Raw genomic sequence first — 23030 nt, 5'->3', positions numbered from 1 at the left:
TTTTTATCATATTTGAGGATCAATTACAAGAAATAACAAAAAAGGAAAAAAAAATTTATATTCTCATCATATCTAAGCTCAAAGTTCATATCCTTCCGCGAATGACGAACGAACGGGTGTTTAGAGATTCACAATAGGCGGCCTTCGAGTCTCTTCGTCTTTTAACGACACAAATGACCACAAATGGCCTCCTTGATGTTTTGATGTAGTCATTACGTGAAGTCTGTTGTCATCGTCACCGAAGCTTTACCCCCACGCAACGCATTGCCTCGACCTGCAATTGAGATTAATTATTGTCATATTTGTCAGACTTTCTTTTCGGCGCCATTATGATATAATCATCCCTGGAACGCGTCAATTCGTCGAGAAGCTTCACGCATAGTTCGGTTAATAAAGATTCGTTAAGATAGAAATTACACATCGACTCGCGCTTAAATCGCACGTCAACACGAGAAAAGGCTTCAGAATTCTATTGGAATCTTTTAGTATAGTCTTTGAAGCTTAGAAACCAAGGAATTATTGTATTGGAAAAGACGTTTTCTTTTTAAACAATTATATTATATGAATCACATTTTTAAAACAACCTTCATTTTTTTTAATGGAAGATTTTTCCTACAACGCACTTAGTTTTATTTAAATGTTTTATATCTTAAAATACGAATCGAAACGTTTTTGATAGTAATTTTTTATGCAATATTTTGTAGTTGGATAAAAAGATAGACACAACTGCTGCTGTCTATTTACGAAACAATGATTTAATTTTAATTCAGAGCATAAACGTGACAATTTAATTTTAGCTTATCTTAAAAACAGTATGATTTAATTTTAATTTATCTTACGTCTTTTTTTTATATATATATAAAAATATCTCGAATATGTATAACTGTTCAAAAATAATAAACAGACTTTGAGATCATAGATATCATCAAGCAAAGTTTGTCAAAAATATTCAGTCGTTTATTATTATTATTATATCCTCAATAATCTCTTTGTTTTTCCTAAAATGACTGAAATAAATCAATCAAAAGCAGACTTGTTATCGTATGAAAAATTTTTTGAAGTGGCAATCATATAAACGACGAGTAGACGCGAAAAATCATTATAGCTATTATTATTATCTTATTATATCTTTATTATTATTTTTGTTCAAAAAGAATAGTCGACTTGTTTTGTGCTATCTGATGTGGAACACTTCCGACAATTTTGCGCTTGCCAAAAAATCGACTGCTTCTGAAAATTTGTTTTTGAAAATAATATCTCCTCCAATGAAAAACGTCGCAAATTTAGCATCCATTAACGATCCATAAGAAGTATGGAACATGTTGCCTTGCGCATATTGGATAACATAAACATTATTTTTGAAGTAACAAACAAAACGCACATCAAAAATATAAACATTTTATTCACTTAGCGGAAAAAGTTGCACTCGGTTTATGTAGCAATTTTAATATGTAATTAGGTTATTAAAAAAGGTTCACACAGTTTTTAAAAAATTGACAAAGAAGTAAAATTTTTAGTAATCAATAAATATTACAAACTACAAATAATTATTATTATGTGTGTGTAAATTAATTTACACACACACACAAACACACAACCACATTGTAGATGTTGAAGATAAAATTTATATATTAAGAAAATTGTAACTATTCTTTTTAGTATATTAGATGAACACTTTTTTTATTGGAATAAATTTTATATTTAACCCTTTTAAGCATACATTTGTTTTTACATGCGTTTTTCATGGAATTTCGTATACATAAGTTTTTGAAGTCGCTGAATCTAAGTCTGGAGTCAGAATTGAAAAATTTTCAAAATTTAAGACGACGGATCCAAATTGGCAGATCAAGTTTTTGAAAGTGGGCTAATTTATTTAAATTCGGGTAACTGTGAATTTTAGGGTCGCCGATTATGAATCTGAACTCGAAATCGAAAAATTCAGAATAATGGGTCCAATATGGAGGCCAAAGTAAAATAAATTAGCTCACCTTTTGTAAGGTGAGCTAATTTATTTCAATTTGCGTATCTAAAGGTTTTAGTAGTTGCTAATTACGAATCCGAAGTCAAAAATTGTAGATCGAACAAATGCTGTAACATTGCAAAGTTATTCCTTTACAATGTTATTTGTATGAAAGGAAAAAGAACAGTTCTTTTTCTAATACACAAAGAAAGTCCGCACATTTTACAAATGTACTTTGTAAAAAGAATCAAATACCCTAAAAATTCTAATATTCAATTATAAATAAATACGATCATTTTTTAAAACTTAGTTTGCCGTATTGGGTTTGTTTTTAATTTTAATTTTAATTTTCTAATTTTGATTTCAGATCGTAATCAGCGATCCCAAAACCTCCCAGATACTCAAATTAGAATAAATTGGCCTATTATTATTCATGAATTTTATTCATCATATTAGATCCGCTATCTTAAATTTTGAAAATTTTCAAATTCTTTAGATTCGTAATCAGCGATCTTAAAAAGTTATGTATATACATACACATATATATATATATATATGTATGTATATATATATATGTATGTATATACATAACTTTATATATATATATATATATATATATATATATATATATATATATACGGCATTTGAATGTATCTTATGGGGGCAATTTTTTTCGTACAATGGATTTTGCGTCACATATAAAATTAACAGGAATTTTTAAATTTGGATTTTATTTTTGGAATTAGCGATATCAAAATCTTTTAGATATAAATTAAGTTTTAAAGAAATCGGAAGTGAAGAACCATTTCTTTTTTTCGATTTGTTCAAGTGTAAAGTATACTTTACACCATGCTGCAAAGGATTAATAAAGATTTTGATATTAAAATTTTAATTAAGATTTTAATATGTTTTACTGTACATTTTATAACAGTATTGTATAACTTATACGTATAAGTGTACAGGTATGATATAATCTATTTAAAAATTCATATTAAATAAATTATACTTGCTCGATAAATGATAAATCAAAATAAAACATTATGAATTTTAATATTAACTCAGAGTACGTAAATTATTCACTCATGCTTGCATATTTTGGTGGGACAGATGTACAGAGATTTTTTCAAGTACTTTTGTATTTATTTTTACGAATCGTGAGTGATATGCAAAATATTCGCTTGGGAGATTTCACGTATGTGAATTCATGCACGTTCGCGTTTTCGCCGGTTATTTTTAAAAAGTTAGGGGCTCTCAACGCCCTGCAATTACGGCTTCGAGTTTACCCTCCGCAGCCACATCCAATCAAAATTGATTTCCCACTTATTTGTCGAAAATTTTCAACCGATTGTTTCAAATATTATCCGAATGTCTATAAAACAATTAAATGTTTTATATATATCTGAATGTTTTCTGAATGAATTTGTAAAATAACAAAAAACTAATAAAACAAAAAATATATATCTATATCGAAACATAAAAAAGGATTTATATTTCTACAATGAATTATTGAAGCAAAAGTTAAAACAAATTTTGAATAAATTGAAATAATTAAAAATTTGTGAAATCGTAACTTTATATTGACTCTTGGACATAAAAGCTTTTTTACTTTCATCAACGAAAGCATAGAACTTACAAATAAACAATGGAAAATTATCTTTCAATTAATATAAAGTGCAATTAAATAGCTCAGCAAATAAATTAATCACAGCGTTATTGCATAATTAAGTTCGTTTTTCTTTCGATGTCAAATTGCATAACTTAATGTCTCGGAATCTCTTTAGAATTCTTTGAACCGTTCCATGTAACTATAATCGATATGTCGATTCGCTGTATTTATATATTTCACGCTTGAACAGCCGATATCGTCGTAAGCTTTACGGAATTTTACATATTGAAAAATATTTACGCAATATTGGTTATTATGCTCTATTGAGTTAACAATTTGACATTCATAAACCAAACATACGTGCACAAGGAGTGAAATGAGAATTCCATGATATAATCGCACCAACGAGTTTAATAAACAGTAGTTAGTGGATAAAGCTTTATTATTCGATCTGTTTTCGCAATTTTCACTATTCTCCAAGTTCTTATTACGTGCTGCGGCTTTACTACTCGTTGATGGTACGATAGGGACGACGGTAAACACCCGGCAGGCGTATTAACGTCAAGATAGTCTTCTAAGGACTTAAACCAAGAAAGAAGTTAAATTACCGTCGGTCTTGTTTGTGTGAATATCAGTCCGCTCTAAAAAGACAGTTAATCCGTAATAAGATTGTATTTTCAATGGAATATTGTTTGCTTTTTATCGAATATCTGATCTCCCATCTCTACAGAATTTGTTGGGATAATAATCCCAACAAATTCTGTAATCTTATAAAAACCGATGTGCCAATGCCTTTGAAGGGTTTTTGGTGGACAATAATTTATTATTAAACAGTAGATATCTCATTTTTAGTAGATAATATCTGTTCAAACATCAATTTTTCGGGATTATTGGTTGAATTTTAAATTGATTTAATAAAAATATTCTATATTCTGAATATATAACAACATTTATATATATTTTTGTTTAATTAAATTGAGAAATTGATCGTATTCGCGATAACTACACCGATGAATTAATTAGATTCTCCATTTTATATTCTACGTGATATTTATTTCCAAAATAAATATTGCATAAAATAATTATAAAGTAGTTTTCGCATGAGACTCTTAATTTCTTAACTATTTTATAATGATTTTATGCAATATTATATTTATTTATTTTGGAAATAAATATGTAGAATCTGAAATGGAGAATCTAATTAATCCGCCGGTGTAGTTATCGCGCATACGATCAAATTTTTGATTAAATTAAACAAAACAAAATATAAATGTTGTAAAGATTATAATAACTTTTATTAGTACAATACGGAGAGAATATTTTGCGTTGCGAGAATTGTATTAATTAATATTAAACATTAAGTATCTTGATAGCCGATTCCGAGAAGAAGCCTTAATTAAAATAGCTATTTTGAAAATTATTCGAGAGCAAGTTCTTATTACTGGAAACCCTGAAAGTTTTGTCTCGAGGGTTTTTAAAAGGCTTGAATAGTCAATGTTAAATGACTTGCCGACTGCTCTCCGGCTATGCTAAATTACATTAAGTATAAAATCTCATTAGGAATATATATATATATATATATATATATATATATATATCTCTCTCTCTCTCTCGGGACACTTTGTAGAGCGCGAGAACGTCTATCACCGTGAAATGGACTCCTTTCGAGGAATCGAGAGCAACAAACAAACGGAGATGGAATAAGGGAAGAAGGGAAGGGAGGGGAAGGAGGGCAGTTAATGGAGTTGTGGGTTTTACGATCACGTTGGCTTCGTCTTTCTTAGGGCCGTCGCTCCTTTCAACCTTTCGTTGTTACACTCTTCCAGCACCCTTACGCACCTTGCCAAGGAGTGGTCATGGTCAAACTTGGTTCAGACTTGGCGGGGAGATACGAAGTTCGATCGCCGCAGAGGCAGCTGGGGAGTGTCCGACACGAGACTCCTAATGGAACCAGACGAAATACATCTAAGGCACGTACAATATTGTATTGTAGTATACAATACAGAAATTTACAATTGAATCTCATCGATATGTTTATAATGTATCATAATGTATCTAACGCCACTTTAGAATTAATTTTGCTAGTGTTATTAACATTAACCTACAAAATATAGCAAGCTAAAAATTAATTACATCCAATCAAAATACTATTTAATATTGTTATTAATATAAATAGGATTATTTTTGCATATATACCATTTTTTCATGAATAAAATTTAACACTAGGAAAAAAGTGTGATATTATCATTCTCGTGTACAATATTACGATAGTTTTATATTCAGCGATTGAACACGATAAAATAAGCGTAAAATTTTGATGACAAAATTATTAGGTGTCGCTCATGCATACTCACTGTTTATATTCTTAGATCATTCTTGAATTGCGAAGTTTTGTGCGCTACTAAGATATTAGATTTTAGCAGCGAAAAAAAATTACATAACTTGCGTGAAATGCCCCTTCCTGGCGACTCGACAATGAACGATTATGGTCATGTAAAGATGAGAGGCGGAAATCAGCGAGGCAGTACGTATCGTAAAATAAAACACAGTTATACAACATCACACAAATTACACATGAGGTTCTCCTGCGTCGATCGAAAAATAAATATCAGAAAGGAACGTTGCCAAGTGAGCCAGCTAGCTTCTGCTATAGCATTCTGCATAAATCATCACGAAGATAAATAAAACGGGAAAAATGGAAAAATTTTATGAGACAAAATTTGAATGTTTTTTTCGATTTTATCTTGCGTCTTCATTGACGAATTTACAACCTGGCACAGCAAAGACCAGAAGACCTACGTTATTCCAAAACCCAGTACGATTGCACGCATCGACTGACAACCACTTTCCTCAACATATACCGGCACAAGGATGGTCATGGTCGATAGCTGGTAGCTCGGAACAAAGGGCGAGCGAATCCAGTCGAGTCGGAGGATGAATTGCGGTGGGAGAAACGATGAGGGAAAGAGAAAGACAGAGGGGGGGGAGGGCAGAGAGAGAGAGAGAGAGAGAGAGAGAGAGAGAGAGAGAGAGAGAGAGAGAGAGAGAGAGAGAAAGGGAGAGCTCTTCTCGAATAATCCGCAGGCCGAAATATCGAGCGCCTGGAACCTCGTGGTTCTCTCCTCTCTGTCGAGGGCTTTCGTCCGGATCGATAAAACGCTTTACACCCCGTAAATTATCTACTACGTTACAGTCGCTTCCGCCATTATGTCACATCTCACGGATTAAAACATCTTTAAATACGCGATTTGATAGTTGTAGATACATAGAACGCACGAAGGCGTTGCTTGATGGAAAATGCAAGTGTCGGGTTGAGTGTACCAAAATGACGGATCCTAAATAGATTATCGTTGAATAAAATTCTGGCTAGCCCGGTTAGTCGTCATTGGTATGCCTCAGTGTCGATCGATACGCAACTTATCCCGACCTACGACTGTTGGAATATTAATAGTCCACTTTTATCAGTTCAACTATTGTGACGTAATGCGATCATGTATACGTGACGATTAATAATATGTCGCCTGCGTAATAGAGATATCTTTTATTCATTACAAAATTAAGAAGAAATAATATTATCAGCAAGCTGATAAAAAAAAGTTAAAGGACGTTAACAATTTAATTAACATAATGATAAGATTTTATTTTTATTTAAAATATTTTGCATTCTGCGATTAAATTAGTCAATTTAAAATAAGAATTAATAAAAAATATGTACTTTATGGTAAACGTGAGTAATTGAATAAACGTGTCAATGTGATAAATTATAGAGCTTAAAATCGAGCCTACACATTTTTTTGATTCGATATCTGCCAGCGCCATTTCTATCCACGTCAGGCTACGTCATATTTATTCTGTGTTATTTCATGAACGCAACGTACAGAATGTAGATTGAAATTATAATAGAGCCGGATGTAAATCGTAGAAGGATCTCCTTCGTAAGCATACGAAAGATAATTCTACAGTGCGCAGTTTTCTCGACTAAAAATGGCGGCTTCATTCCAAACGCGCCAATGTAGTTCTGTCAATATGAGTTTAGCGAACCCCACCCGAACCCGGACCTCAACTTAACGGAACGAACGTTCCTGCGATGAGCGAAAACGAAAGGACGAGTTGGGCGGAGCGAGAAATAAGCCGAAAGCATGGCAAGGGCGGGGAGGGAAGAGGAAAAGGGATAAAATAAAACGTCATCACAACGGAGCTAGAAGAGGAAAGGAATTGATGGGAAGTATAGAAAGAGAAAACCTCGGATAGTCCTACGACCTGAGCAGCAGAGGAGTGCTGCGATAAAACGGAGGACAGAGGGGAGAGAGAGCTGATTTACAATATACTACCGTGAATAAGTGAGAGAAAAGGGGTTGAAAGATTGGGCGGCTAGAGAGGAGAGGAGAGGTCAGGGAGGCAGAGGAGATACGCGAGCAGAAGAGATTCGCGTTGTTGCGAGGAAGAGGGGCAACGGAACAGGATGGGGGAACGAGGGGGGCATGGGGGAGACAGCGATGTGGCTTCGGGCTATGCGGGAGGCGGGGGGAAGGAAGAGAGGAGAGAATTCGAGGCTGTTGACCGGGCTTTGAATTCGAAAGGCTTACTTACGCGGGCTCGCAGTGAGGCAGGACGCGGTCCCGCTTGTGTACTACGTTGACGACGTGCATGATAAAAAGAGAGACCAAACGGCATGGCAAGGGGCATAGAAAGGAGAAGAGGGTGAACCACTACACACGCAATCGTCGACACCGCCCGAATTTCGCAACAGCGGTGCCCAAACACGACCGTGCCTTGACGAGTCCTTCGACTTGTTTCATGTCGGAAGAGCTTGTTCAAACAGAAATAAATCTAAACGTTTATTCGTTATTTAGAGATTGTTTCAAATTGTTTTACAATAAAGAATAAAAGTAATTAAGTTTATATTTATACCTAGATAATATGCTTTGTTAAACTTACAATAAGAATGTTAAACAATATGTAATTTATATAACGAACAAATATAAAACCTATAAGTTGAGAACGGTTAATTAAAGTATTAAAGTTGAATTATTTTTTGTTACGGTACATATATTGATTGAACACATTAATATCATATAATAATTTATATTTATGCGTCACTGCTAACAAACTTAAGTTTTTATAAAATATTTTTTATTAAATATTTTTATTAAAAATTGCATTAATATATAAACCATCTCTAGTGCTTACACGTTTATAAATTTAATGTAATATTCTTGTAAAAATAACACGTGACATCATTGTATATTTGATAACACTACGCTAATGAGATGTGCATCGTTTTATGAAGTATGTATCAACAGCATTACCTCAGAAATTTAATACGTGTGATGATAAAATTCTAAGTAGTGGACTACAGTTCTTGTTTCTCTTACGTGTGATAACGTTTCTTGGCAAGATAAATGAATTATGTAATGTATATAACAAGGATATTAATGAACCAAGATTACATTATTCTTTTAATATGCTATGTTAACAATGCAATGTTTACAACACAATAAGTATGACATGAAATTTCATTTGCGCTAGGTGTGCTTTTAGAGGCACTCTTTTAATTCATGCAAACTATCGTTTTATCTTTATTTTATTCAATTTTTTAATATAGTATATTATTAAAGATTTTTGTACAAATTATAAGGAGATAAGATTTTAATAATTTTATTTTTGGAGGATAGAAAATATTGCAAAAATTTCTAAATTCTTCAACATTAGATCTTCAAATGTTTTTTTTTTTTTTAATGTAGAACATTAATGTTAATCAAATTATTTAATATAAATTTTTGAAAAATTAATATTAAATAGAATGTATTATTATAGAAATTAATATCTGATTTAAAGATACAACTTTCTTTTATGAGAGATTAAAAATTATTTTTAAATATACATATATTTACTGCTACAAAAGATAATAGCAGCGAAAAGATAACGAAATATAATAGCAACCAAAAACGTGGTGAAATTGAGCGCATCTGTTGTCCCGAACAATTTTGCTTCGTCAAGCGACCTTGAATGTGTGTATCGTCAACCGACCGTTGTGGGAGGGTAGCAAACTCGTATCGATCCCCGCAGAAGCGTAGACTCTTCTCCGGTCCTGTTCTATTCCCAAAGCCATGCCTACTGCAACCCCTTCCCCATGACAGATCGAAAGTCTCGTGTCCTTGACGATCGCGAAAAGAGCGCGGCGTGCCGAAAATGGGGGTCGTAGAGCGGATGTCCCTCCCAGGGTACAAGTCTCTCGAATAAGGGAAGAGATTTTAGCGAGCGCGGGAGAATAGATCGGGAATTTATCAGCGCGATACAAATCGTATTGTAAGCGTGTGACCAACTGTTTGACATCTCATGGCAGATGTCGGAAACTTTAGAGTCAATTGTAAATTCCGAGTTTCAATTAAGGAATTGGCTACTCCCCGATATAATGCCCCAGATTCGTCAAAACACACGGTTGTACGAAGCTGTAGTAACCAAAACCGTTATAGTGGCGATCCAATTAAAAGCGCGAAGCATGCATCGCGTTGAAGGCGACTTGTTGAGAAACACTTTGATTTAGAACAAGGGAGTTATGCTTTCTTTTTGTTTTGTTTCACGAAAGCAGGAGAAGAAATTCTAAGAATACTCAAATCTTTTTAAAAAAGACACTTTCTAATCTAAAAACTAACTTTGAAGAATGATATAAATAAATTTGAGAGAAATTTAAAAGTTTCTGTTATCAAAAGTTAATTACAGAACCGTGTGCTATATTATAATTTTTATATATTTTATATTTTTATAATTTCGCCACTATAATTTTGTTACGCGATGTATTGCGATAGCAAATATGTAACGCGGATTTTTAATTTCAAATTTTTACTTTTTAATTACAAATTAGATACACGTTTTATTATGTATATTGCTAATTAACTTAGACAAAAGTCAGAATTGTACTGCAAAGATTTACAAAGTTTAAAATTCATTATTATGAGAAGTCTTTTTAATATCATTATATAAATCGCAAAAAAAATTTCTCCAAAATCTTTTGTCTTTTTTTTTATCAGTGAGTTTTTTATTGATGTTGAAACTTGTCTTTTATAATAATTAATTGAATTATCGATGGGTATACGATGCGCGCTGACTAGTAAATAATGGCAATAAACTTGTGACCATGAACCCACAGTCACTTCAGAAATTACATACTTTGTTTCCTGAATCAATAAGGAAATGATCCACCCACGATTGTGACCGTGCATTTAAATGCGCGCTTTGTGCCGCCACGTCTTCAAGCTTATGGCTTATGAGTCACGTGGGACGAGTACTAGATTTTCTTTGACAGGATTAATGAAACATGCACTAATTATCACGATAATTGCAATCGCTCTTGCAGCCTGTTGTTTCCGTGATGCCTTTGTCATCGCGCGTCAGTATTATTTTTGAGACATCAAAATACTTTTATTTACTAATCCATAAATCGCTTAGAAACATCGCGTGTCACCATGAAATATTTGGTTAAATTTTGTTAAATATTTCGTTAAATATTTAAATTTGCGATATTTAAAATAATTAACTTTTTTTCCATTATTGAAATAACCATAGATGTTGTACGTTTTCTGGAATCTCCTCAAATATTCTGTTATTTGAATATGCATACATTGCGCACGATAATTAGAGTACACATATATTGAAAGTGTCTCGCACATGCGGACATATAATGTTTATATGTTAATCCTCAAAATGTAATTAACATGAAACTTGGAAATTTCTTACGATAATTGTAGCTTTTAATTTTATAAATCACAACGTACAATTTGTATAAAGTTATATTGCATTTGGAAAATCTACATGAGCTCTATTTGTCATATTAAATTGCAAAAAACTAAAACTACAATTATTTATCATGCACTAAACTTGTACTCAAATTACAATATTATTATTTGCATAATTTTTTTATGTGAAGTATATTTAAAAATTGAGTTTTTTTCTTTTTTATTTTAAAAGATTAAAAAAATTGATTTATTCTTTAAAACTGTATACATTAGTTTTACTTTATTTTACTTTGTAAATAAAGCAAGCTCTTTCTTGTACTAACTGATGGTGCACTTACAATGAAAAATTTACTCACGTGAGCTGCCCGTGGCGTTGCTCTTGTCACGTACCACGATCTGTCCAACTTATAACTTAGTCCAGCGGAATTAGACTTTTTGGGGGAAAAAATTGGTAACTCAGGTTTGACTGTGCGTAAAGCACAATTAATGTGCGTACATTAAGACAGATACGTTTGCCACTCGCAAAAAGCTGGGGATTATTGCAAAATTACGGGTTGAAGTGAGCAAAAAGCAGTTTTTTGCTTGCGTCTCGTAAATTAAAAACGGAATCGAAAAAAGTTTCAAATAAAAATTGTAGGTATTAAGTAGATCTACAATAATAAATTTGGTTCATTAAGATCGGTCAATTAGTTTGGTTGTAAAATAGAAAAAATCATGAAAAATGGCCATTTTTTAAATTGTTTATAACTTTCTTAAAAATTAACTCAAGCATTTGAAATTGTAGAAAAATATAGCTTTTATAACAGTAAAAAAGTGTACCAAATTTTATCAAAAAATATTAACAACTTTTTGAGTAATATCAATTGTTTATTCAAAACGTGCTCCACTAAAATTTAATTTCTACATTTTTGAGACCATGCACAAACCTGAACCAAAGTTTTTTCTCTTCTTAAAAAGTTGCAGTATCATATACCGGTATCGCGAAATGTGTGCATTGCAATTAAGTGCCTCCAATAAACGTGTAAAAAATAAGCCTAATTAACAATAAGATAATTTTTAAAATATTAACGCTATCAAAATGAGGTAAAATGCATTTAAAAGGTGCGATTTTTCTTTAAATTTAAAAAAAAAGAACTTTGTCCTAGGTTGCTCAGAAGCCGAGATAATTTTTTTTCTTTGAAAAATCACTGTTGCTACAGTTATAAATATTAAGAGCTGAAATTTTAACAGCGTCTTATTAAATAGTTAAAGTAGCCTTTCCAAAAAGTTCGAAACGATTCATGAAGATTAATCACTGTAAACGTGTTAACAAAAGCAGTATCACTCGAGAGCGGCGGCCGGCGGCATGCGCGCGCGCGCTCGTCGGCTGCTAGCGCGTGGCCAGGCGAGCGCGTACAAAATTGATCTGGCGCGTTCAAATTACTTCAATCGTCGATATCTCGGAAACTAAGCGGTCTAGAAAGACGATTTTTTTTTAAACTGGGCTATCTCGACGAGACAAGATTAATGAGCATAACTATTTTTTCATATCTTCTCAAATAAACGTAATAAATAATTTTTTAATTTTTTAAATTATTTATTTCACGCGTTAAATACGTATAAATAATTTATTTACCTATGCGGCGTGTGCATATGCTGTTTGTTATTATAATTTAATTTTTTTATTACTCTTATTGCAAGAAATCTACGCTTTTTTTTCTTCTTTTGCATAATTTAGTACAATTAACGAACATTTATATCTAAAAAAAAACTAATGTTATATTGCTAATATTTAATTGTAGGTTAAGGTTAATTTAATAATAACATAAATGCAAGAATTATACTAAATTATGCAAATTATGCTGATATAGTCTCAAAAATGTAGAAATTAAATTTTAGTGGAGCACGTTTTGAATAAACAATTGATATTACTCAAAAAGTTGTTAATATTTTTTGATAAAATTTGGTACACTTTTTTACTGTTATAAAAGCTATATTTTCCTACAATTTCAAATGCTTGAGTTAATTTTTAAGAAAGTTATAAACAATTTAAAAAATGGCCATTTTTCATGATTTTTTCTATTTTACAACCAAACTAATTGACCGATCTTAATGAACCAAATTTATTATTGTAGATCTAGTTAATACCTACAACTTTTGTTTGAAACTTTTTTCGATTCCGTTTTTAATTTACGAGACGCAAGCAAAAAACTGCTTTTTGCTCACTTCAACCCGTAATTTTGCAATAATCCCCAGCTTTTTGCGAGTGGCAAACGTATCTGTCTTAATGTACGCACATTAATTGTGCTTTACGCACAGTCAAACCTGAGTTACCAATTTTTTCCCAAAACGGCCCTTTTTCAGTCTAATTCCGCTGGACTAACTCCGGAACTTCTTGCACGCTCTGCTTATACTTATTGCGCATGTTTATGCATACAGAGCATAAAGAAAAAAGAAAGATATATATGGGAATGAGATGTATAAGAAATTTTGTTATTTTGTATTCTAATTCAGCTTATATTTTGCAAATGAGATGTATATTTGTAACACGTGCAAAATATTTCGAAAAAGAAGATAAGAAACTGTGAAAATTAACAAGAGGTATTCTGAATCGTAATTACGAATTATGAAGACCTGCCGCATACACTTTCTGTAACCGTAATAAAACGTACTGTAAGAAGTCATAATTAGCCAATTAAAGCTGAAAATTTAAAAATAATAACTTTTATACATTTTTTATTCTTGATTGTGATTGGTTAATTATTTTTATGATATGTCTTATGTTACGATTATGAAAGTGCACAACAGCCCTAAACAAACGAAATTTAATTTAATTATTTTTACTTATATGTAATAGCATAAAAATATTATATTACTCAGATAATAAATTATATTACTTATTTTTATTGTTGAACTATATATATTTATTTATATATATAACTGCATTATATTACTGAAGAATAATTGTACCGTTTGGTTAGTTGATATTGATGGTTTTTGGAAACCAAATTAGCAAAATCGGTCAGTTTATATTGAAATTAAGTCAATCCGACTACGCTTTATATATTAATAAATTTATTAGAATTTTGTACGATAATAAAATAAATTAATACAAATGAAAATGAATGGTTATATGTGTTTATCGATAGCAATATGATGAAATTTCCTTTTGCTATAGATTTTTATTATTATTTGTTTATATCTAGTAAAATATATAAATATTTTAAAATAAAATGTTCAAATCCAAGTTATTTAAAATAATATAATATTAAAAATTTTTTTCTATCCACAATTATTATAATTTGTTATGTCCTTTACGGATTAAATGAATTTTGACCTAAATAATCTGCAAATATTGAACAACAAATAAATAATGAAATACGATGAATAAAGACTACATAGAAATATAGTGTTTTATTATATTTTATTCTGTCAACAATATGTGTCAAATTTTTTGTAAGTTTTTACTGTTTTTTTTCTTTTTTATATTTTTCTTTATTTCTATTTTGAAATAAAATACTTTTAATTATTGGATTTTGTTCTTTTATTGAAAAAGCTAACAAATTAGAGAAGAGAGCGCCAAAATGCATTTAATTCTACGAAAATCATATTACAAGATCCATTATTGTGTTCCGAAATTAGCTTTTTCTTGTATTATACATCTTACAATTAATGGACGAATTAATGGACAAAAAAACATAATTTTTTAATATAAATCTTAATGTTCATCTCAAATTAAATTAAATATTCTAATAAAATATGTGAAATTAATCTATTTTTATTGTTTTATAAAATTTGATTTTACAATTCCGAAATTCTTTGAATTTTTACATTACTTGAAGATGTAATTCTTTTGGTAGTTTTAAAGTTTCTTAATTTTAAAAATATTTGTTTCTTAATTTTTTCGAACTCTGAGAATAATGAAACGAATTTATATTCCTTATTCTAAACATATCAGATGACTACTTGGGAAGTCTTTTCTTCAGTTACATTACTCTTGATGTAATCTTGAGATAACGACGAAATTACTTCTTTAACAACAATTTATAATCTCGGAATTCCATTATACTTAATAGAGTTTTTTAAGCATTATCAGTGTACTTAAAAAAATATATAAAAATTCATTGTGGAATTTTTTAAAACTTAATTAAACCTACAGGTAGTAAAAAAACTAGCAATTGACCTATGGTTGTAATGAATGCTTTTAATGAACGTTTTGCCGTCTGTTTTATTTATTACTTCCGGTTTGGTAGACTTTGTCCATATCGTCTGAACACCAAATATTCGCAAAGAAAGAACACGGATGACGTAACTTCACAAAAGAAACGCTTAGGGGAAGAGCACATGTATAAGAACCAGTTCGTTTTCTGGCATAATTTACCGCGGATATAGTGACTCTCAAATAAAGTCCGATTAATGACTTCTGTTTTAATTGCCGCGTCAACAATCTTGTGGAATATAATCAGTAACTAATGACATACACAAGTGTATTCTGTATGACATTCATAGTAAAATTGTGTTCTATACAACAAATTATGACATTATTATATATTATTATTCTTTAATTGATTAATAATGACACTTTAATTATTAAATATATATATATTTTACATTATACTACAAAGATTACCATACCTACCGATAACACAATGAAATAATAATAATTTACAACGAATATGTAGATGCCAACAGCTCTGCTTTTTTCTTTGTCTCTCTCTCTCTCTCTCTCTCTCTCTCTCTCTCTCTCTCTCTCTCTCTCTCTCTCTCTCTCTCTCTCTCTCTCTCTCTCTCTCTCTCTCTCTCTCTCTCTCTCTCTCTCTCTCTCTCTCTCCCCTCTCTCCTCTCCTCCTCCTCTTCCTCCTCCTTTTTTCTCCTTCCCCTCCTTCTCTCTTTCTGTCTCTGTGCTCAATCGATGATTTTTTTTGAAGCAAACATTGCAACATATAATTATTATATTTTTAGCTCTATTTAATTAACTTTTTTTTTTTAATAACAAAATTGATTGTTGAATTTAATAAGACAGTCATTGTCAGACATAATTGTTGTTAAACAATTAATTTGTTAATTAATAAATATGTAGTAAAATAGAAACCAAATCAAAGATCGCGTGATTCTTTGATGGGTATTGTCTCTCATCTTCTTTAATGCTATCGGAGGTCGCAATATGGAAATTTTGTTATTCAAAGATGATCTTGAATATTATCACATGTATCTTATGTTTCGAATGAAAAGCACACGTACAGACGGAACTAATTGGGAATAATAAAACGAGAAGAAAATAAGAAGTTATAGAGATTCTCAAGTAAGAGATTGAACCGCGTTTTAATTATGACGGACAAGTACTAAGATAGAATGAATAAGATGTTTATTTCATTCTGTAGATGCATTTATCTCATTTTATCTAATGCATATCTGTCTTACTTTAGCTTGAGCATCCTAAATGCTATGTAGCGAACCAATCAAAAGTTGTCTAAACGTTGTTCAATCTCTTACTTAAAGATCTCTAAAAAGATACATAATAGTGTAGCAACACACCACAAATTATTAAATATGCGTGATCGTTTATTGATGCAAACGATCTGCCTTCGTTTTCGAGATTCTTCTGACGCTTCTCAGGGTGATAAAGACTTGTTTATTATTGAATATTATCTCTGTCGTTGACGAATTGGCCTTGACAAGAAAGATTCACAATCGGTTACGTCATCTCCTTCAAAAGATTTCAACGGCCTTGCTTTTTGGTCGAATGAATTTCATACGCGTTGTTTTCCCGTCCGGGAAAGAAACCGCAACGTAGAATCAGTGTCGCGTTTTAATTGGACCCTAATCAACGGGAGCGACTTCCGCGACCTTGAAATGCCACTTTCCTGAGAGTGAAAGTTGAAAAACAATCGATCCGTTTAAACATTCGTCCGTCCTCAAGTCGCTACCTCGCAACTTCAACCTCAACAAAAAATTTATATTTCTGCATTAAAATTACCGCTAACATCATTATTGTAGCGTGTATTGCCGCTTCTACACGCAGAAAATTTTTCTCGAAGATGTAAGTATACACGAATAAAATAAATACCATATTAATCTTTCACGGCTAGGATATAGTTATAATATGCAAAAGATTTCAAGAAAGTATGGGAAATTTAGAGAGCAAAGAATAAAACTATACGCAGAAGTAAATATTTCCATCAGGTATGGGACTTTTTTTCAATGGCGCGTTTTACTATATGTTTTACTATGTGTAGAACTAACTTCAAAAGGAACGTTCTACATCATAAGAATATACCAAGAGTACTTCAATTATACTGCGTTCGACAATGCAAATTCGAGATGTCGGATGTGCTTTTTACCTTGAAAATCGTTCGGCAATTCACATCTCGATTTGGAGATTGACGAACGTGCGCAGTCCGCGTCGCAGAACATATACTGTCCACGTATTCGTGGTTACTATTGCATTTCTATGAAGAACATAGACTATTACTAGATACGCAACAAATACAATTCACAGTAGGTACCACCCTAGATTATATTTTTTCTTATACTGTCTTGAGAAGCAACGCGCAATTCAAGCTACAACTTTGAATATACACATATTAGTATGGGACTTTTTTATTTTTCTCATATTTCCTTATTAGTATGGCAAATTTATTTACCTTTAGGTTACAAAATATATCTGATCAAATTATTACTTTTCCATTGTCATATATTAATTTCCGGTTGAATACGCGTATATCCTACCGGTGCGATGCAATTCTAGTAAATTTTATTATGAGTATTCTACATTATTCAAGAAAAATTTTCTGCGTGTATGCGCTGATGCCGTTGAATTTTTAGGCTATTATTTTGTGGCGAGTTCAAATATTTATTGCCTGTCGTGTGTAACGTCAGTGTTACGAGATATACGTCCTACCATTGCGCGAGTTGCGTTATTACGTTAAATTATGACACTGGGATATATATTTTCGGCAGCTGACATTTACGTCGGCGGATCATTGGAAAATCTGTTATTAGATTCGTCATGCCCCTTTGATGTTTTTTTTTCACTATCTTCGATTAATTGCGTTAATAGAGAACCTGGAACAACGACTGTCTGATGCTTATCAAATTATATTGATGAATTTCTATTTTAATTGCATACATATAATCTCCGTGTATATTATCTCGTCAATTAAAACTCTTCGAAAAATAGAAAAAAGTCTTTGACGTTCACTTAACTTTAACGCCATTATTGCGCGCAAAGACAAGAATAGAATTATATGCTCTACTTGATAACACGATGCACAGCTACTCGAAAATTCGATGCTTACTTGCTTTTAGGACAAAATTCTATGGAACAAATTGGAATAATTATCTCTGTTTCTCATCCTATTTTGTGTCTTGAAGCAGCAATCCTCAACTGCGACTCTATCGAAAACGTTAAAGCAAAATCTTGGTCACTGTATCGATGATAACGCGACTCAAGGTCACCCACTGATGTGATTGCTTAAAGTAATTGTGACATTGTGTATAAAACTATTAGATAACCTTTATATACGTTGAGTTTGAAAATTAGATTGTTAGGACCGGTGTTATCATTCTCCGTTAACTTAATCGGCTAATTAAATTTAAGAATAATCGTAAAACTTAAAACTGACCGTACTATTTTGTTTTGGTTTTCTTGTTTTTTTTAACTACAATTTATTTATATTAAAAACTATAATACATTTTAATAATTAATACACTTAATAATTAATTAAGAAATTAAATCAGGAATGATCAATTTGAAGTTTTCTAGTTGGTAATTTTTAAGTTAATCGGTTAAGTGGTGATAATAAGATTGACTCTTAATGTATAATAAAGGAGAAATCTTCACCAATTTTTAATATACTTAAATCAATAAATTTTGTATTGATTGCATTGTCCTTTCAATAAAACTATCTTGCGAGTATAATTTTTTGTTGCAAGTATAATCTATTTTTGATATTTATTTTTATAACAATTTATCTGAATTTTATAAAATTACAATTTTAATTTATTAAAAATTTATATACAAATTTATGTAAAGTTTATTAATCCGTAAATTACTAATCTATTTGAAACGCTATAAATCATATCTGTTATATAACTTAAAAATATTTTGAGTAGTCTTTTAGTTTTGTTTATTTTTAATACAATATAATAATGATATTTATGCGACTTAATTAAAATGAGACACTGTGTATTGAATGGCATTTCACGTTAGTGTAATCAGCGTCATCGATGGTATAGCACATACTTCAATCAACTGTATAACTTGTGCATCCTCTTCACTTAACAGCGATAATCAAAATAGATGTTCAATTTCTATATAACCCTTCCTGAACTTTCAGAAATTAATTTATTAAACACTATAAATATTAATGCACAGGTACATTAATGCATTGTTACCATATCCATACATTAATATTTAGGATCTTTAATGTCGTTACAATTTGCGATTATGCGTGGCATATGCTGAAATTAATTTGACTCTTATATAAGTCATATAAGTTATAAGTTTAACTCTTATATAAGTTAAGAACTTATTATAAGTTTTATTTACAGATATAAAATAATATATCAGTAATCTGCTTATCTCTCAACTCTCCGGTTTTTATCTTGCCGGATTAACGATTGCGATAGATCGCGATAGACATTTTATTCACACGATGCTTATCCCGAGTAGCGTTTTGTGCATCGTCGCGGTTTCGTCCTTCCATCCATTTCTTTTTCTCGAACTGTCCCCGAGGTATCGTTTGTTAACGCTTTAATCTACCGACGCAAGATACTTCAACACGAGAGGTTCACCGAATAGGCACTCTGCCAGATACGCAGCGAATATCAGTCGTTACGCCAAAGCGCCGATTGTTTAATGTCGATGACGTGTCCCATGGGGAGGAAACGTCGAGAAAATATTTCGGGCGGCGAATTAATTCAGTGTGTGTTAAACTAATTAAATTGACTTTCGCGGGCGATCGAGAGATTTACCAAAGTCGACGAGAGGACGTAAATTAACCACTTCGCAATCCCGGAGAGAAGACCTCGGCCGCGCGCAGATCGTAAATCGAATAAAATCACACAACCAGCCTTGATCTATAACTGTCTTGTACCCGAGAATGTGCCCCGCATCGAGCGTCCTAACAATATACTTAATACTTTTTAGATGCCATGTTGTAACATTATATATTTGTAGTTGCACATACGTAACTTATCGTGTATCTGTTGATCATCGTCCATACTGCCGTTTTTTTTTTTTTTTTTTTTGTAACAAAAATACACGTCCACACGTCGCTCACGATGCCAAAGAAATAATCAGTCAACGCAATGATTTAAATTTAAAATGAAGATTTAAATATCTACCGCAATTCATCGGTGGAAGTTACCGCATAATTTTGTATATTTATTTATACAATTCTTTTTCACGATTTGGTCATAACAAAGAGGTTTATTGAGGGTTAGGCTATTATAGCTTTGATCCTATTATATAACCTATTCCATCGTATCGACAAAAAGATTAGGGTCATAAATGCATGTCATTGTACCGTTAAGATGCCGTGAAACGCGCTTGAACATTTCCTCACTTCGATCATTTCATACGCACAGATGAGCAACAGGTCGTCATTTTCAACATATGTGATGCAACGTATAAATTAGCAACATTGTTCTAAGCAAGTTTGCTTCACGTGCAACAAACGCACTCGTTTCTACAATTAATAAAATGTTAATTGTTGAAATAAAAAACTACGCATTGAATTATGCTTATGCAAATTATAATCAATGCATCGAATGGATATAATGGATGAAAATGAATTAACTGTGTGTAATAATAGATCGTGATAGATCTTGATATGTTAATTGGCGTAAAAGAAAATATATGTTACATTCTTCTTTCGTTAATATTCAATTATGCAAGCTTACATTGTAGTGGTGTACTCATTTGTGTTACAAATATTTGAGTTACAATAATTTGTTAACATATTAATCTATCAATGCGGAATTAATCATTCAAATAATTCGAGGAAATTGTTAATCCCTTTTATAATTTGTAGTCTTACGGAAGACATATCTTTCGTATATTTAACTTTTACAAATCGGAAAATTAACTTTTGGGATCCAGATTAGTTTTAGCTTTTTTTAAGAACATTATTTTATCTATATATATAAGTACCAGGTACCAGGTCTGTATTTCTGTATGCTCGCGAACTACTCCGTTATTTGTGATCCGATTCTCTTTCAACTGGTCTCAAAATTTTCCAAATTTTTCAAGGATGGCTCCAATAGACTCAATTTTTTTATATAAAGATTGTTTCATAAAAGGTTTTTTTTTAAGTTACGACTATCAATTCTGAAACACCCTGTAATTTTGTGCGAAAATTTTTAGTCCAGATTTGTAAATTAAAAAGAATATGTTGTCTTTTTGCAAGTGGATAGGGTAATTACACTTAAAAAAAAAAGGGAACGCCGGCCGTCATACAGACATACTTACATTCTTATTTTAATGTATAAGATTTGAAAATTAAATTTAAAAATTTTGTAAGAAATATTTTTGGAAAATTAATTTTTAAAAACATTGAATTTAACAATGCAAAAACGTGTTTCAAATTTTATTAAAAAATGAAACAGTTTAAACAAAAAATAGTAAATTTTTAAAAATATGTACTTTAATGTATCATTTTTATTTTAAAACAACATTTAGAGCAAAGATAAAGCGAATGATGACTATATCGTTTATTTACAATTTTAAAATTTGAGTAATTACGCATTTAAAAAATATTAAGTTATTTCACATTTAACTGCACGTGCAAGACGTATTTATTTCAAAATAATAAAAAAAATATATTCGCACAAAGATAATTTGATCGAATCGTGTGACATTGGGTATAATTATGAAATAAGTTATTAAAACATAAAAGAAAAAAAAAATATTTAAGTAGAAGGGTTGATTTCCGTAATTTCCGACAAATATTTATTTTGTGTGTGTGTGTGTGTGTGTGTGTGTGTGTGTGTGTGTGTGCGTGCGTGCGTGCGTGCGTGCGTGCGTGCGTGCGTGCGTGCGTGCGTGCGTGCGTGCGTGCGTGCGTGCGTGCGTCTGTATGTGTGTGTGTGTGCGTGTGCGTGGATGCGTGTGTGCGTGTGCGTGGATGCGTGTGTGTGTGTGAAGCAAGAGCGCTTTGCGCGGACGAAAAAGCTAGTTAATATATATTTAATTTTTTTCCTAAATTAAAGATATAAAAAAATTTATCTGATTTTTAAAGATTTAATTACAAAATCGAGAAAACAAAATCTATGGTTTAAAGAATTATTACAAATTAAAAATAAAAAAATTATGTTTGGGTGTGTAGACATAGATGTATATAATATATTGCGTTATATATATATATATGTATGTATTTATTTGCAAGCGCACACATGCAAGTACATGTGTGTTAATATTAATATATAATGCACTGTTGAAAAATAATTGTAATTATAATTATAAATATTATCGTTTCATTTGTCAATAATGATTATTTTATTAATATGCAAACAAAGAAAATTTGTTTAAATGTATACGGCATACATATTTATTACTGACATTGTAGTTCAACATGACCGTAATTACGAAAGGGAAGTCTTAATTAGGCTTTGAGATCGACAATTTTAAAATATTACTTACGCTAAATTTATAGTAAATTCCACAGTACATTTAAAAAACGTTTATTATGAAATAATTTATTAATATTTATTTATTATATTGAAATTATATGGTATGATTAAAAAT

At 31.2% G+C, this 23030-nt stretch overlaps 1 protein-coding gene across 7 annotated transcripts in view; it reads left to right on the top strand.

The window, feature by feature from the left end:
- LOC105839936 (aryl hydrocarbon receptor nuclear translocator-like protein 2) overlaps nucleotides 1-23030 on the top strand; it is a 110139-nt gene that overhangs the window by 63571 nt on the left and 23538 nt on the right. For 5 of the 7 annotated variants that reach the window (XM_036283176.1, XM_036283181.1, XM_036283179.1 and 2 more), the window contains one exon: nucleotides 5393-5536. The exons of the other annotated variants lie outside the window; for them this stretch is intronic. In XM_036283176.1, the coding sequence (XP_036139069.1) occupies nucleotides 5393-5536 (144 nt within the window). The remainder of the gene's footprint in view (nucleotides 1-5392; nucleotides 5537-23030) is intronic. 7 annotated transcript variants of the gene reach the window in all.

Source organism: Monomorium pharaonis, chromosome 2 (assembly GCF_013373865.1).
Source record: "Monomorium pharaonis isolate MP-MQ-018 chromosome 2, ASM1337386v2, whole genome shotgun sequence".
Classification (NCBI taxonomy): Eukaryota; Metazoa; Arthropoda; class Insecta; order Hymenoptera; family Formicidae; genus Monomorium; species Monomorium pharaonis.
This window is presented reverse-complemented; position numbering and strand designations above follow the sequence as displayed.